At 34.7% G+C, this 17,977-nt stretch overlaps 3 protein-coding genes across 3 annotated transcripts; 2 read left to right on the forward strand and 1 right to left on the reverse strand.

The window, feature by feature from the left end:
* Positions 1 to 198: 198 nt before the first annotated feature.
* On the forward strand, positions 199 to 3,256 carry LOC149905520 (protein CNPPD1). The gene is made up of 5 exons (XM_090105847.1): positions 199 to 373; positions 810 to 906; positions 1,161 to 1,366; positions 1,685 to 1,813; positions 2,204 to 3,256. The coding sequence occupies exons 1-5, from the start codon at positions 323 to 325 to the stop codon at positions 2,939 to 2,941; spliced, it is 1,221 nt and encodes a 406-aa protein (XP_089961973.1). The 5' UTR covers positions 199 to 322; the 3' UTR covers positions 2,942 to 3,256.
* A 3,754-nt stretch (positions 3,257 to 7,010) lies between these two features.
* Dronc (Death regulator Nedd2-like caspase) lies at positions 7,011 to 14,242 on the reverse strand. The gene is made up of 10 exons (XM_090105756.1): positions 13,954 to 14,242; positions 13,674 to 13,860; positions 13,208 to 13,285; positions 13,018 to 13,128; positions 12,605 to 12,786; positions 11,650 to 11,876; positions 11,044 to 11,297; positions 10,619 to 10,836; positions 10,203 to 10,275; positions 7,011 to 7,067 (listed from the first exon to the last, which is right to left on the reverse strand). The coding sequence occupies exons 1-9, from the start codon at positions 14,083 to 14,085 to the stop codon at positions 10,273 to 10,275; spliced, it is 1,392 nt and encodes a 463-aa protein (XP_089961882.1). The 5' UTR covers positions 14,086 to 14,242; the 3' UTR covers positions 7,011 to 7,067; positions 10,203 to 10,272.
* A 2,493-nt stretch (positions 14,243 to 16,735) lies between these two features.
* Positions 16,736 to 17,407, forward strand: LOC149905522 (selenoprotein M-like). Its single transcript, XM_090105795.1, has 2 exons — positions 16,736 to 16,952; positions 17,052 to 17,407. Exons 1-2 carry the CDS (start codon positions 16,857 to 16,859, stop codon positions 17,292 to 17,294), a joined length of 339 nt encoding a protein of 112 aa, XP_089961921.1. The 5' UTR covers positions 16,736 to 16,856; the 3' UTR covers positions 17,295 to 17,407.
* The last annotated feature ends 570 nt before the right edge of the window (positions 17,408 to 17,977 follow it).

Here is a 17,977-nt window from a genome sequence, read left to right on the forward strand (position 1 = left end):
AAAAACTTCATGCCACAGACTTGAGATTAAGCCACAGACTAAATTTAATATCACACCCACAGAGTACATATCACACAACACGCAGGCCACAGAGCAAGTAATATAGTACTGACGCAGGCTTGAGAGTTGAGGCTTCGCTTGACGAATGGCTTGACGCTTCACTAATCACTCTCACTTCTCGGTCCGCCTCGTCAAGTTTCGAGTTTCTACGTGACTCATTTCATCATTTGACATTTCTGGATTTTGATTTGTGAAATCTGATAACAACAAATTCCCTGTAAAATAGTTAAATACATGTAACAAGTTTCTAAAGCATTATAAAATGTCCAGTGTATCGAAGAGAAGAAAAGAAGGCACAAGAGCCAAGATCAAGGTAATAAATAGAGGTCAAGTACGTCGTGGCGGGTGACCGATATAAAAAAAAGTGTTTTTATCCCAATATTGTAGGATACCTTTTCCCGTAGTCCCGTACAAGTTTATCAAGTTTCATATGTGAAAGTTTTCTTTAGTAACTTAATCACTTCTCAAATTAATTTGAAAGCTATACATTTTTAGAAAGGTAAATACCTAGTACCGAGTGCAACGTTTTTTGTTATTTAACATGTGGTATTCAAAGTCACGTAGAGTACATTCGTGACCTAAACGTTATCATGTAAGATTGCTTTTATGGGTATAAGTCAATAAATATGATGTATATAATTTAATTATTTAATATGAAGGCTCTACTTAAATCTTTCAGTGGCATTCTAACTTATTGAATGTCTTACATAGTTAGATAAATGTTACAAAATTTTATATACTATTTCCAGAGTATGGGTGATCACAGGGAATTCTTAAAGAGAATATCGAAAACTTTATATTATGGACAATTGCCGACTCTGCCCTGCTTGAGCCTGCCAGTTACTGGTGTGTACTTATAATAATTCCGACAACATAAATATTAGGTAGGTAGATATATTATATTTGTATAAACCACATAGCTTGCAAGTTGCAACGCAGCACGAGTTACAAATATATTTTTATGTTTAGCAATTAGACATAATATATAACAGCAACACATCAAGAGAATGAATGGCACTAGCTATCATAGCATTTATATATTAAATAGAACTTAAATAAAGCAGAAGTAATGAATATTTGACAGTGTGCTATGGTTTCAGAGATATCATGTGAGGTGTGGTCGCTGGCGCAGCGCGGGCGCTCGGTGCGGCGCCTGCACGCGGACCGCGCGGCCGCCATCGCGCGCTCGGCCTGCGTGTCGCCGTGCGCGCTCGTGCTCGCCATCCTCTACCTCGAGCGGCTCAAACGCTGCAACCCCAACTACCTCGCCGCTACACCCCCTGCTGATCTCTTCCTTGTCTCATTGGTATGATTAACTATTGCTTGAATGTAAAATTTATATACTCACACCTAAACATTATCTCATCCAAAACATTTTAATTTTTAACTGTTAATAGTTTTTGAGTCATATTGTTATGTTATATGAATAAATAGAAAAATAAACACAGAAATGCAACAATAATTAATACTTTCATAATCAATTTTGTATTTACACAGTACAATAACTTTAAAATAGCAGAATAACAATGAGAAATGTAACACATGTGTACCCATAATAAATTCTAATTTAATTTAAAGAAGATTTTGATGAAATTACGAATTAAATTGATTATTAATATTCCAGATGGTAAGCAATAAGTTTCTCCAAGACGATGGTGAGGAAGATGAAGTGATATGTTCGGAGTGGGCGGCTTCGGGTGGCCTGGACCTGCAGCAGCTGAAGAAACTTGAAGCAGAATTCCTGAACGCTATTGTAAGTTATCGAATTATTTCTTTTTTAACATCTACAATCTATATGTAACAATTTCATACATCTACAATGTGTATAACTGTGATTTATTCGAAATTCGTATTCAAAGCATATGACTATCTTTCGCTATTTATTTATATCAATGGTTGTAGATTATCATAAAAAAAATAATTTTGAAATTTTTATTTATTCATACTTTTGATATACTACAAACAACTAGACTCAGAATCGCTACAACAGAAATTATCTGTAGGTCTGTCTATTTTTTTTTTCGAAAGTATTGAGTGGGTATGTTAATGACACCAGACTGCAATAATTCCAATTGTTTCATGTAGTTACATCATTTTTAAAAAATCAAAAAAATTTAATCATTTATTTTTTTATAATTTCCAGGATTGGAATGTGTATATCAGTGAAAAGTCATTCGAATCGGGCCTATCGTGGCTGGAGCGGCAGGTGGCCATGAAACAGGGTCACCTTCGCGGCTACTTCACGTACTCGGACCTGGTGGCCAGCTACGACAGTGCGCTGCTCCGCGAGCTGCTCCGCTCGGTGTCGGCGGCGTGCTTCGCGCTCACGCTGAGCTACGTCACCGGCTTCATGACGCTCGTCACGTCCACGCTGGTGGTGTCGCACGCCTGGCTCCCCACGCTGCAGTACGTCGCCGCCCGCGCCGCGCTCTCCACCGCCCTCGACACCAGCACACACACTCAGCCGCAACTCCTCACCAACACGACCATCGATCTCAACGCAGACTTCATCCCCGAAGACTCCATCAATATAGACGCCTTGAAGTGCTGCGAGAAATGGCAGAAATATCAGGACAACTTGCAAGATAAGAAAACTTGGTACAATGGCGCCCGAGCGGATGATTTGAAACTGTTCGAGTCCTGGTGGTCGAAGACGTCCGTTCTGAATTGGTTGTATCAGAGTTCACTAATCAATCCGATGCAGAGATGGTTGGAAAAGATCAATGAATATACAGATTTTATAAAGAATAGACTTGAAAGCGATAAAACAAATGACCGTTGCAATGGTTTTATGCGGATGACGGACAGACAGCATTGCATTCAACAGAGGCTCAATTTTAGTAAATTAAGTATATTCGCCGCTTCCGTGTCGGATCGGTAAATATTGTGTCATAGTTGATGCTCAAAGTATCCTCTCTATTTTATCTTGCAGTGAAAAATTAAAAAAAAAAAATTGGATAAATGTTTCCACTAAAGTTTTATAAATAACGACGTGTAACAAAATTCTTATTAAAAACATTTTGTCGTAATCTTGTCGAGAAGTTGTATACCAGAACAATTAAATAGAACACTGTCCTAATTTTATTAGTGACTTCGATCTTTGTAATAAAATGAATAATAGCGCTAACTTTTCTATGTATTATATTTTTACATCATCATAATAATATGTTTTCATATAATAAATTTTAAAACCCTATGTCGGTATTTTATTTAAACATTTACAACCTAACTAACTGAAATGGCTAACAGGCTAAATAAGAAGAAGGCTAGAATAAATAAAAGGGTTCTTTTCAATTAGAGATGTGATATGCTTCTTTAACTGGGGATGTGTTTGATAAATAATATCATATAATTTTTTGAAGAATCGAAAAAATTCAATCACTAGGCGGGATTCGAACCCGCGACTTCCGCCATCCGCCAGCGAAGCGTTATATGCCGGCTGCGTTCACGCAGCCGGCATATAACTAGCTTCAGCTAGAGAAGAAAATATGAATTTTGAGGAAAATTTTGTCAGTGTAAGACTACAAGTCCCTTCGTTCTTAGTATACCGATAGTGGGACACCCTGTATTTATAATTAGGAGAATATATTATACAGGGTGTCCCAAAAAGTAGTGATGAACGGAAGCTGGGAGGTAGAGGACCTAGAGGGCTATCCGAATCACCCCCATGTATGTTATACGATTTTTCGTATTTTCGGAGTTATGACGTTTTTTTCAATTTTTCACCTATCGCCGAGTACGATGATATTTTCACTCATGGTGACGTCAGTTGTTGCGCTAGATGCTTGATTTTTTTTTGTTTGCTAAGCTGAAAGATAGGCCAATTCAGTATGGTAACATTTTTACTCTTCGAATGGAATAAAAAAAAGAATTAAATGCCAAGAAAGATAAAATTACCCAGTATGTTCACCACTTCAAGGGCCCGTAAAAAAATAAAATCACATAAAAAAACGTGCCCGGGTGAACCGGAAGGAAGTTAGCGCGGAAAGTTTATTTTTTTTAATTATTAATATCTCAAAAAATTGCTCCTTAAATGCTCCATCAGAATCTGTAATTGCTCCACTTCTATAATTATTAGCACAGATTATTAGTTTATTTATAATAAATTAAAAAAAAATCCAAATACTGAAAACTTGATTTCCCTATAGAATGAAAAATATTCACTTTTCATAGAAAATTTTTTTGCAAAAAAATTGCTCCCGATTTGCTCTATCAATTACAAAAAAAAATTATTTAATTTTGATAATTTTTACAATAATTAACTGCAAAACTATGTTTGCATAGTAAACTACTGCGCTGTGACGTCATCAATTATTGTCGTTGCGACGCATAAGGGTCATAGGTATTTACACGTATCAGCACTGCAGCGATATCTATTAAGACCTTAATGTTTGTTTTCTTATTTATATTATTTATATTTACTAGATTTCCGCCCGCGGCTTCGTCCGCGCAGTCAAAGAAAAGCCCTCATAGTTCCCGTTCCCGTGGGATTTCCGGGATTGCGTCATTTTCTCGAGATAGCCTATGTCCTTTCTCGGGTATCAAAATATCTCCATACCAAATTTCATGAAAATTGGTTCAGTAGTTTAGGCGTGATTGAGTAACAGACAGACAGACAGAGTTACTTTGGCATTTATAATATTAGTATGGATAGTGATTGAGTCTACAATTGAATAACAAGTGTAAGTACTATTTTATTCAATAATAATGAACAATTAAGTAATAAATATTTCTACTGTAAGAGATTTTCACACAGAGATTTTCACACAGAGATTTTCACACAGAGATTTTCACACAGAGATTTTCACAGAGATTTTCACACAGAGATGTTCACACAGAGATTTTCACACAGAGATTTTCACAGAGAGATTTTCACACAGATTTTCACACAGAGATTTTCACAGAGATTTTCACACAGACATTTTCACACAGATTTTCACACCGAGGTTTAAACAGAGATTTTCACACCGAGGTTTAAACAGAGATTTTCACACAGAGATTTTCACACAGAGATTTTCACACATAGATTTACATACAGATTTTCACAGAGATTTTCACACAGACATTTTCACACAGATTTTCACACCGAGATTTAAACAGAGATTTTCACTAATAGATTTTCACACAGAGATTTTCACACGGAGATTTTCACACAGAGATTTTCACACAGAGATTTACACAGATTTTCACACAGAGATTTTCACACAGAGATTTTCACACGAAGATTGTCACACGGAGATTTTCACACGGAGATTTTCACACGGAGATTTTCACATAGAGATTTTCACACAGAGATTTTCACACGGAGATTTTCAGGCAGGTTTGCTAAGCTGAAAGATATGCCATTTCAGTATTGTAATATTTACTATCGTTAGATCTTCGAATGGAATAAAAAAAAGAATTAAATGCCAAGAAAGATAAACTTACCCAGTGGTGAACATCACCACTTCAAGGGCCCGTAAAATAATAAAATCACATAAAAAAGTTTTCCCTTGCTCTATCTATAAGGTAGCTACCCCGCTGTTGCTCAGTGCAAGTGCGACATCATCGTGAAAAGTTGTCTCTCCCATCAATTTGTATGGGGAGTTGCGTCACTACGTGCGCGCACTTTCATACTAGCCCATGGGTGGAGAGACAAAATAGTTGCGGAGACAAAGTTGCTCGTGCGCGCTAGCTCTTAGGGGACTCCCCGCGACATCTATTGTGATAACATCTATCTCATGATCTCAACCAATATGAAACATTATTTCAATGATTACAATATTGTAACGAGAGCGATGGAATGCGGCCTTGTTGTAGAATTTGATTTTATGGCATTCAAATGGTTTATAAATATCATGGGTTCGAATCCCGCCTCGTTATCGATTTTTTTAGTTTCGACCGACGCGACGTCGGTCGGTACTGCGCTGTGGTCTGTGGTACTGCGCCTATAGGTAGTACACTCAATTAATTAAATTGGACGAAATTATTGAGCTGCTGCTTATGTGAGAGGGAGTGTCTTGGCTACTCATTATTGTATACTAGCTGTTCGCCCGGCTCCGTTCGGGTCTTTTTATTTGTATATTTCACCAATATCAATGTTATTATCGATTATATTAGAATATGACAACATTATTTAATACTAGTAAAATGCGTTTATTCTTTAGATCGTTGAATGTTTCGTATAAATGGGTAGGTTCAACATACACCGCTTTAAGCTTATACATTCTCGATAAAGTTTATTCACATCCTTAGGGCATCAATTTATTGGAAAACGTATCTGATGCAATTATTTTCAGTATAGTTATTATTTCAGAATTATTATTTAAGGTATGTTTTAAATAAGTTAAATGTAACACAGAATCAACACAGTATATCAATGGAGAACAGTGTATGTGAATGGAAATTGATGTCAATAATTTGTAGCTTATTGTTATTGTTACTTTTAGGAAGCATTCAAATTAATAATGGTTACTAATAAATGTACTCATGAGATATATGGTTTGAAATAAAAGATTTCATTAATTAGATAAATTTATTATAAAAATACTGTACTTGTCAAAAATCCTTTACAAACATTGAGCAATAAGTTAGGTTTAAAATTGTCTAGATAACTTACAGTTTAAATGCATAATGGCCGTAAAAAGCGTTAAGTATCACAATTATTTTTTATGTGATTGTTTATATACAAATACAATGGTATACTTATCATAGCTTAATATTACTTACATACATTTGATTGGAATTGGAACATAATCCAAACAAAAAATTAATAAAAAGTGAACTAATAGTGACCCGGATTTTTTTTCCAAAACATACAAAATCGTTATTTGTATGAACATATTTTTTCAAGAAAAAATTAGCATGGGTCGATTATATCAAACGCTATAACTTAAAAAGTTAAAATGTATAAAACTAACTTATACTATATGAGTAAGATTCACATGATGTATAATAATGTACTAGATAAATATATAAATATATTTGAAGATCATTGATATTTCCGTTGATACAGCATTTATCCATCCAAAATAATAATAATAATAATAAATAATAATAAATTCTTTATTTAAGAGTAACAGAGACTCATTTTACATACAATACACAAAAATCACTAATACACATATAAAATTAAGCTCACAATCATAAAATATAAAATTAACATGTCACAAATAATAATAATCAATACATAAAATCACAGAAAAATTAAATAAAAATAAAAATTAAAATTAAATTACGCAATAAATAATTAATCTAAAAATACAAATTATAAAATTGACATGTCACAAAAATATAATAATAATCAATGAAACATACATATAATCACAGAAAAATTAAACAAAAAATAAAAATTAAAATTAAAATACGCAATAAATAATTATTCTAAAAATACAAATTATTAGGTATACAATTTAAAAAACTTCACGTCTCACCAACACATTAATAAAATGTTCGTGTATTGGTGAGTCTATTTTTTGCGATAATGTATTTAGTATTTTGTTGGGACTTGCACGTAACCGTTGGAGTATTGAAGCTGTCTTTTTTCGCAAAATGGCATGAAAATCATTAGTGTGAGCCTGCGCAAACATTTCAGACGCTGAACAATGCCTCGGCAAGCCCATCAGCATCCTAAACCCATTATTATATTGCACCCGTAATGCATTCATACTCTTTTTTGAGTACTTGAACCACAGGTTTCCCGTGTAAAAGTTTTGGCAATAGGCTTTGAATAGAGTTATTTTTGCCTCTTTGCTACATCGGGCGAACCTGTGGGCCAGCATATTACATTTCGCCGCCAGGGATCTCCTCTCACGCTCAATGTCAACTTGATCATTCAAGTCCTCCGAAACACAGTGTCCGAGATACTTAAACTGTTTTACCCTCTTTAATGCTATTTGGTTTAAGCTGACTACGGGTTCGTAACCAATGTGCTTTCGGGGGACTCCAAAGATCATATAAACGCTTTTTGCGACATTATATGATAAGCCATGCTTGGCAGCATACTCCTGGCAGGAATTCAGTAGTTCTCTAATGGAACCTGCAGTGGGTCCTAACAGGACCATATCATCTGCATAGCTGATGTTATTAACGCATACACCATCTATCCAACAGCCTCCCTTTTTCCTGAGCTCTAATATGAGTTCATTTACATATAGGTTGAAAAGCTTCGGCGAGGTTAAACCTCCCTGCCTCACGCCACACTCCAACCTATATGAATCGGATAACTCTGTCCCCCACCTGACATTGTTCACTTGATTTGCATACCAAAATTGCAGTACACTTATCAACTCCCTTTGTACTCCCGCCTTCTCCATCTTTTCCCACAGTATATCATAAGATACAAGGTCAAAAGCCTTAGAAAGATCGAGAAAGCAGGCGTACACTGGGGTTCTTCTGCTAGTATAGTATTGAATAGTTTGTTTTAGGCAGAGTATCGCACTTTCTGTTGATAGACCTGGTTGAAAGCCGAATTGGGCATCATCCAGGTTCAGCGCTTCGCCAAGACATTTATCAAACAAACTATCCAAAACCTTAGCTGCTATGGTGGCCAGTGATATTGGTCTGTAATTTGACCTATCCGAAATATTGCCAGTTTTGTTTTTGACAATAGGGACCACAATAGTTCTCATCATCTCAGCGGGAATATAAGAATGACTTACACAAAGAGAGTAAAACTTAGCAAGCACTCGGGGCAAGTGCACACCTGCATATCTCAAATGCTCCACACTGAGGCTATCATAGCCCGGTGATTTACCTCTCGTCATCTTATTTATGACACTCGCCACCTGTTTAGCTGAAAAAGTAATAAGATCATTGTTTAGATCTTTATCAAGGCTAAACATCTGCTTGGAAGGTCCCAAAGGTGATGATACCTTAAAGTGATCCCTAAACATATTTGCAATTTCTTTCGGAGTATTGCAGCCCGCGACACTCACTGGTAAGCTCGGTCGAACATTGAGATTATTGGTCGCTTTCCAAAATCTGGAAAAGTTTTTTGTTGACCTGTAAGAAGCAATCATGTCCATTTTTATTTCATCTTGATGATTCTGACACCATCTCAGCCTACTTTTAAATATTTTACGACTTACACACATATCTTCCCAGATCTTACCAGTTTTTGGTTTATTATATGACAGCCATATGTGGTATTTCGACCGAGCCTCACAGTGAGCCTCACGTACATGTTTATTCCATCCAACAACTTGACCTTTTTTCTTCTCAATTACTGTATGAGACAATGAGGCAGCATGGGACAGAATTCCTATAATCTCATTGTACACTTTATCAAGGCAAACTTTATGATATGTGTCTCTGCATATTTTTCCACAACTTTTATGAAATTCAGCAAAATCAATCTCTCTGAGTTTGCTGTTACATATTTCATGATACTCACTAATCTGGCGCTCATTCCTGTGACCCCATTTTATTTTATCAATGACATATCCTGATTGAGGCATTTTTGTCATAATACAATTGAGGTCACATTCTATAATAAGAGGAAAGTGGTCAGACCAGTAGACATCATGACCTAAACTTACATCAATTACAGTCCGCCAAGCAGATTTAGTCACTATGCAGTGATCTAACCATCGAAGACTGCCATTGATGTCACTTCTGTAGGTGTATGTATTAGAATTAATACCCAATTTATTTGTGTCCGCACATATCCACAATTCATCAGAGCAAAAAGTGTCTAACTCATTCCAGAAAGGCTGCATAGGATGTGCGTTAAAGTCACCTAACATGAAAATATTTTCTATGTTATAGCTATCAACTATGGTCTTAATTTCACATAAACAACTCGTAAATTCAAACATATTTTCAGAATTATCAGTTGGCATATATACACTAAATATTATAATATGTGTATTATTACTTAAAACAGCTTTAAACGCACATATTCTATTACTATTGCAATCAATAATTTCTACACTTTTAAACAAGCCTTTTCTCCACAGGATTGCAACCCCACCGTATGGTCTGCCCTTAAGTAGGCCCTTAGTTAAGTCTACAGCTGATTTACCTGTGTATTCAAAGTCTTTGCTTATCGACCCAAGCAAAGGCAGATCATACGGCAGTAGCCAAGTTTCTTGAAGAGCAAGAATATCTGCATATCTACACATGTCGCTCACATTATCCAACGATCGCTTTAGTGATTTACAAAAAAGGACCACTTAGCACCATGTCATTCTTCATAAAATCTCTTAGAAAGCTCCCATGGTCTGTCTGATATCACTGAAAAATGAAAGGAAAACACTCATTTAGCGAAAAAATTTCTCAGAACGCGTTTCGGGCACAGTAAAATAACCACTGCATGAATTTCGTGTGATGGCTCTAATAAAAGTTTTTTTAAAACTTTACCATTATATAAAACTAAATTAACATAAATTATAATTTGAGGAACTATTGGGCAAATTTCATAAAATCTTTTAACGTTGGATTTGTCCTCAGATGCTAAAAACTATATACGTACCACGAACTCAAATCGTGACGGAGGGCTCGCGCTAGTAAAATCAAAAAATTATGCTATTTCCATATAATGTAGACGTTCAGTCAGGGTATCTCTGGTAGCACTGACCGGCTCGTCCTCGTACAGGCCGGGGTGCAGGTAGAGGCGGCGGTTGAAGCCCCAGTTGTCCACGGAGCTGGTCTGCACGCGGAAGCGCGCGTGCAGCCGCTTGTCCACGAGCTTGAACAGCTTCTCCACGTGGCAGTCGTGTGCCCGCGCCGCGAACACCTCGCACAGCGCCTGGATGTACCACGAGCCCAGCGCCGGGTCGCGGTACGACACCGTGCCTGCGCACACGCACGGGAAAATAAGTATAAATTAGTACGACACAAAAATGCCGTGTATGCTGTGCATTGAAGCTACTGCAAATTATCACGTTTAATTCAAATAAAAATGCATGACTTGAGAGTCATCAATTACAGTTAAAAAGCTGTATAATAAATGGACAAAGAGAAATTTATTTTACTTTCATACATAACTATGACAAAACTCACCCGGTAATGTGGAATGTGCAATGAGTATATCCGAATACAGTCTATCCCGCTTCGCAGCAGGCGAGCGTGGCGGCGCGGCGGCGAGCCCGCGCGCGTCACACACCACACCCCGCCCCGCTTCGCCCCGCTCCGCGTTCGCTTCGCTTCGCTCTGCACCGATAACGCGCCCGTCCCGCTGCGCTCCAGCGCGCTCGCCTACGTCATCCGGGTTTGTGAAGTGGATTGGACCCTCTATGTAGTCCTTGTTAGAACCTCTGAGAATCATAGAAAAAAATCATACTAAAATCATACTCACTTATCATATAGTTATAGTAGTAGGAGGCAAAACAAATTCATATTATTTTATATTGTAACATTATAATATTATTTTATATCTACCAAGAAAATTAACTATTATTCATTTTAAGAGATAAGTCATTGTTGCAATCATTAACGACAAATAAGATGTTTCTCAACCTACATTATTGGTTAAAATTTTAGTTAATTGTTAACAAATTCAATTCATTCATAGAAAAATGGACCATTTTTGAACTACATATTACTTTCTAGAAATATTTAAAAACTGGACTCATTTACATTAAACAAAATACAAATCACCGAACTCACCGGCACAGCTGAAAGATGAACACCTTGGGTATCCCGTGCAGCGCTGGGAAGTTTTTATTGCTGAAGTGCTCAATGATCTCATGGCTGGAGATGAGCCTGCCGTCCGAGCAGCGGATGTCCGTGTCCGAGGTGGCCGGCCGCTCGTAGCCGTGCGACGACACCACGATGAACACGCACTCTACGTTCACTATCACTTCCTTTAGATATGTCAACGTTTTCAGCGTTTCCTGTGGACATTTTTTATCTTAAACAATGTGGAATGTTATGTTGTAGGTAGTAATTAGCTTAATCAAACGGCGTCGTTTAATGAACAGTCTAGGGGCTAGGCTATTGTGAAGTAAGGAAACTTAAAATATTATTTAAAGTTCGTTTTTTCGTAAAAAATAATTCAATACGTAGTTTTATAAATAAAAACTATTTTCATATTATGTCTGAGGGACTACCCGCGCTGTATAACTAACAATTATCTCCACCAATATGAAACATTTTTCAAACAAAGTAACAATATTGTAATTATTGAAATAATGTTTCATATTGGTTGGGATAGTTGTTAATTATCTCAATAGATGCCCCAGGTTGTCTATTAGACACATAAAACCGAAAGAGTTTTAATATTTCGATTATATAAATATAATTTACTTTTTCCATTGAAAAATAAATTATATTTATAAAGCATTTGAATGCCATAAAACAAAAAATATCAAATTCAATAATATTCATATTTCATACTCTAGATACAATTATTATAATGAAATCATAACATTATCTATTCTCGTAATTAATTTTAGGTCAAGAGATAAAAGATAAAATTGTAGCCACAACTTACAATATTTTTCTGACCACAATTTTTTAAACATAGGACTGACCTATTTAATAAAGACATGACAATGAAATCTAAAAAGAAAATAGTTATTGTATATAATTTTAAAATGCATCTTTTTTTTCTTTTACTTACATCTAAAGTGAGATTATTGTATGAGAGCACTTTGAAGCCCATTTCAGGGAACAGATACTTGAGTTTCTGACAATCCACATCTACACCTTTCCTGTACTCCTCTATGTTGAATGCAAACTCAATGTAGCTCAATACAACAAGAATGCCGCGACTTCGACCCCTGGTGTGATACAACTTTATATCTAAAAAATAATCAATTTTTATGAATATTTAAAAGTGTTAGTTAAGTTCACTTCGGAATTGGATATATATGCTGTTTTACTTTGTTTTTGTTAAAAATGAATAAAAAAAGATTATTTGACAAAAAATTGTAATAAGATAATTGGATAAGGAAACTTTCTGAAAACAGATAGCTTACCAACAGTTCACAAGTTAATAAAAAAACACAAGTACTTATATAAAATCTTTCTTACCATCTCCATCTTCAAAGAACTTTGTAGACTTTTGAACCACAATATAATAAGGATCGGAATTTAAATAATTTGCCTCCATGCTAATAATTGGTGCTTCATCTGAAAGCATATCTACAAATATTTGTAAAAAAAGAATAATACACTTAAATCATATAAAACATACAGTTAAATTATGGAATAAATTACCGACTTTTATTATCGTCAGGCCTTGTTTTTGTTTTTTTCTTCTCAGTGCTTATACTAACATAATTGTTATCGTTTGGCACAGCTGAAAATATTAAAACATGTTTTACTGCTTGAAGACAAATGCTTATTTAAAAATATATTGTTAATTACATTTTGATTTTTTATTTATTTATTCATTAGGTTTGAATAGGGTTTCACTATTTTTATATACCATAAATACATGGCAATACAATTTTTGCTAATAAGTGTCAGTTTTTACTGGCCTTAAAAAAATGGTTTTAAGTTCAAAATGAAAATGTTAAGTTATGAAATCACATAGTAAAACAATTACATAGCATTATGGTAGCCATGTTATTGTGCATATAATTTTTTTTTGTCTGTGTGTGACCTCATACAAATGATGTCACTATCTGTGAGTTTAAGATTATGATAATGTTTTTGGCATTGTATATTGTTGACAACTGACTCACTGGTGCTAGGGACTGATACTTTTGTTCTCCTTGTATGCAGGGAGCTATTTGGGTCAAGTTCTCGGACAAGGTCCCAATAGCCAGCATCAGAAAGAACGTCAAGTAAGTGTCCAAAGGCTTCTGGGCCACGTCTCGTGATGTCCATGTACAGCTCACGCTTGCGAACTCTAGGATGCTTACTGGTATCCTAAGAATGAAAAAAAAATACCTCATTCATGCAAAAGTTATTTGAAGAAATGCAGACCAGAGCCGTTTCATAAATTATATCACATTAACTTACCTTATAAGGTTCAATCATTTGCTCCGAAAATACACCTTTTTCATATAAAGCTGTTACCATATGATCGAGATCTGTTTGTTCAACCAGGGGAACAAAATTATTTTGTATTGCTTTTCTGTGTTTTTCTTCCATCTTAACATGCAAATTTGTATTGGTGTAATTGCTTGAAAAATAGCTATATAAAGTTATCAGTTATACTATAAAGAAACATTAAAGTTTTTTATTTAAACAAAACAATTTGTTTGCTTTGAAATTCACTACTATATTACTTGCTCTGTGTTCACTACCACATGACACATACTAAACAATAAACACCACAGATATAAACACCAATAGACACATAAACACGACAATTGACAGACCATTGACGTATTTTTTTATTTGTAGTTCAGTCGTTCAGTCAATAGACACCCCGTTTTCCAATTACAGCACTAGAGCGCATTATGCGGCATAATGCATAACGTTGAATCTTCCAACTACAGCAACGCTTCGCACCTTCTTCGCACAATCGAGCACTAGAAAAAGTAATGCGCGTGAATTGATCCCCGTTTTCCAATTACAAAGCATAATGCGACTCAGTGCCGCACAATGCCGAATTATGCTGATGCTTAATTGGAACATGAAACGCACCAGCAGGTTGCGCTAAGTTCAGTGTTGAAAAAAAAATATTCATAGAGTTAGCAATAACCTCATTAATGTGTAAATAAAGTGGTATACATAATAATTGGTTGAAAAATATTTACGGTTGTTTAAAGTAATTTCGATTTTGATTATTTCATTAACATTTTTTTCAATGTTTGTACCTTCATCCATACTTATATTTATTTTTTTAACACAATTTGAATTAACTTTGATTATTTCGAAAAAACTACAATGAAACGAAAGCTTTAAATTTTTTTCCAACAATTAATAATTACTAACGATAAATCGATTGCACGCATCAATTCACGCGCAATTACTTTTTCTAGTGCTCGATTGTGCGAAGCGTTGCTGTAGTTGGAACATTCAACGTTAAGCATTATGCCGCATAATGCGCTCTAGTGCTGTAATTGGAAAACGGGGGATGCGTGCAATCGATTTATCGTTAGTAATTATTAATTGTTGGAAAAAAAATTAAAGCTTTCGTTTCATTGTAGTTTTTAGTCTTAGTCTTAGAGCGTTTTCACATTATCCGATCCGATATCGGATATCGGACGCCGATAGCCGATATCCGATATCGGATACAATTTGTCCTTTCACATTGTCCGATAAAATCGTTCCGATATCATCATGAGTGTTACCAGAAATTTTAAGAGAAAACTAAACTAAATTGCCAGTTGATAAAAAAGGTATAATTTAAAAAAATCAAATGTTATAAATCATAGTTGTACATGTACATTAAAATTATAACTACGATAAAGAAAAACAACTTCAAAAAAGAAAAGTAAAATGTAAAAAAAAGATTTGATATCACAAATTACTGCATATTATTTAGATGTGCTATTTACTAAATAGTTTTGATATCGGTCATTTGTATAACATAATATACTTATGTTAACACATTATAAATTAAATAAATTTATATCAATACCTACTACAACCTAGTATTAGTTAATAGTTTTAGTAATACATATCAAAATCTTTTAAATGTATTTTTAGCAAGACGTACCTAGTCATTTAGTCATTTTTTCACTACATACATTTATAAAAGTTCATGTACCTAGTACCTATGATAAATTTATTAAGTGATACAATCTTTGTTCACATTTTCTTTTCTTTTTCTTATTACACTGTAATATCCTAAAATAATATTGTCACTCGTTCAAATATATTTGTAATATGATTGTGGTAATTTCCTGTAAGTAAAGATACATAAATTATTTTATTCTCATAAACAATTATTTTAGAATTAAGTGTTTTCAAACTTTGTATTCTTTGTTTTAAATTCAAAATAAAAATAAAATCGGTGTGAAATCTCCTTCTTTTTTTGAAGTCACACAACAATACAATAAACAGCACAACCAACATCCGAGTAGGAGGAGGAGCGAGGCAGAATGAGATAAAATAAAGATGATAGACACTAATGATTTCGAAGATAGATATTTGAATTTAAGAACGCATTATATTTTTGTTTACTTCAGTTCAGCCAATTGCCGTATATTTTAATACGGCAAATAAAAATACCTGCCGTATAAATCGTATTTTAAATACCTATAAATACTTAAATGTGTGTTTTCTTAATAAAAAAAAGGTTTCTTTTAATAGAAAGGGTTTTAGGTTAAAAGCAAAGAATTTTTTTAAAGATTGAGCGCCATATAAGACTGAAAATACACAAACTAGTGCTTTTTTGCTGTTGGTATACTGCCTTTTCGAAAATTGAGTTGGCAACACTGAACTTTATCGTCCGATAGCTACTGGGAATATCGGTGTCGGCTCCGATATCCGATATCGGACCGGACAATGTGAAAGACAGGCACATATTTCATACATTTTACTTCCCTCCGATATCGGATATCGGCTATCGGCTTCCGATATCCGATATCGGATCGGATAATGTGAAAACGCTCTTAGCGCAACCTGCTGGTGCGTTTCACGTTCCAATTAAGCATCAGCATAATTCGGCATTGTGCGGCACTGAGTCGCATTAAGCTGTGTAATTGGAAAACAGCCTACATAAATCTGTCTGCTGAGTGCTGTCATTTATGTATGTGTGTGTGTGTGAATAAATAAATAAATAAAATAAATTTATATTACTTGCTCTGTGGTCATTTATCACGAACTCTATGGAAGCCATACATATTTTGTGACATTTGTCATTGACTCATTGATCTCTGTGGTCATTGAAATTGATAAATATTAAATTCATTACTGTGATAACCGTGATAACTTTTTTAGTGAGTAGGCAGGCTATTCGCGGATTAATAATGGGATATTTGCAAGTTTACGTTATCACATTATGTGTAATTTTAAGTATTGCATCTGGTTACGAACTTTCTGATGTAAAATCAGCGAAAATTGAGGTAAGCTGTAACAAGTCAATATTTCATTTATAAATTAATATTATTTCATATATTATTGTGCAATTTGTGTTCAACATTTGTGTTTTCTTCGATTTCTAGACTTGCAGAGGATGTTCATTAAATCGTCTTCCTGAAGTGAAGAAATTTGTTATGGAAGATGCGCCGTTTTATGAGCGACTGGAGGTGAAATTTATCACCGGTGCGCCCCCAGAACTGGTTCTGTTGGGTGACGGTGACGTAGAACTTGAGCGCCTCTTACTTTCAAGCCTTAGTCGCCAAGAGTGTAATGACTTAGTTCAAAGCAAAGGATTCTCAAAAAAATCCAAAAATGAGGAATTTTAAAATTAATTAAACATGTAATCCACATTCCTCAGAATTAATTCCATTAGTTTTAAGCTTGTCAAGTTTTATGTACAAACTACAAAATACGTAATTAAATCTGGTTTTTACTGAAATTCTTTTATTATTATTAACACCCTATTTTTAAGAACAGTTTGCCAATTAATTAATACCTATCATTATTGAGTTAACTTTATTTCATGAACTAGTTATCATGATAAATAATCATTAGTTTAGAAAATTCACAAAAAAAAAATGAGTAAACAAGATGTGATTACTGATTAGCATGTTTATATCTGGGGCAGATATTGTTTATCAAATTCATTCAAGGCAGTCTGTTCTAACCATTCTAACTAAAGCAAACATCCAAAATCATCAGTCAATCAAACTTTAACATGCAAATTATTTTTAATATTAACTAGCGGTCCGCCCCGGCTTCGCCCGTGGTACATGTTTACGTTTTCTCTACATAAAAACCATCCTCGTCCTTCAAGGAATATAATAAAAAAAGAATTATCGAAATCGGTTCAGCCGTTCTCGAGTTATGCGCTTACCAACACATTTTGCGATTCATTTTTATATATAAGATTGTTGGAAATTTTTGTTTTATAAAAAATAAAAGTGCTTGAGGCAGAGCACATTTTTTAATATTCAAAGTACCTATAAATTATATTAATGAATTTACA

The sequence above is a fragment of the Colias eurytheme genome, chromosome 9 (assembly GCF_061535395.1).
Source record: "Colias eurytheme isolate Ceu_HAF_F1 chromosome 9, ilColEury1 Martin Lab GWU primary, whole genome shotgun sequence".
In the NCBI taxonomy this organism is placed as follows: domain Eukaryota; kingdom Metazoa; phylum Arthropoda; class Insecta; order Lepidoptera; family Pieridae; genus Colias; species Colias eurytheme.

Excerpts from the sequence above, each read along its gene's own strand:
- LOC149905522 (XM_090105795.1), top strand. The coding sequence starts at position 16,857 with ATGGGATATTTGCAAGTTTACGTTATCACATTATGTGTAATTTTAAGT. Across the intron at positions 16,953-17,051 it reads TAAAATCAGCGAAAATTGAG|ACTTGCAGAGGATGTTCATT; the intron begins GTAAGCTGTAAC and ends TTCGATTTCTAG.
- Dronc (XM_090105756.1), bottom strand. The coding sequence starts at position 14,085 with ATGGAAGAAAAACACAGAAAAGCAATACAAAATAATTTTGTTCCCCTG. Across the intron at positions 13,129-13,207 it reads AAGGCCTGACGATAATAAAA|ATATGCTTTCAGATGAAGCA; the intron begins GTCGGTAATTTA and ends AAATATTTGTAG. Across the intron at positions 11,877-12,604 it reads ACAATAATCTCACTTTAGAT|GAAACGCTGAAAACGTTGAC; the intron begins GTAAGTAAAAGA and ends AAATGTCCACAG.
- LOC149905520 (XM_090105847.1), top strand. The coding sequence starts at position 323 with ATGTCCAGTGTATCGAAGAGAAGAAAAGAAGGCACAAGAGCCAAGATC. Across the intron at positions 907-1,160 it reads CTTGAGCCTGCCAGTTACTG|AGATATCATGTGAGGTGTGG; the intron begins GTGTGTACTTAT and ends CTATGGTTTCAG. Across the intron at positions 1,814-2,203 it reads CAGAATTCCTGAACGCTATT|GATTGGAATGTGTATATCAG; the intron begins GTAAGTTATCGA and ends TATAATTTCCAG.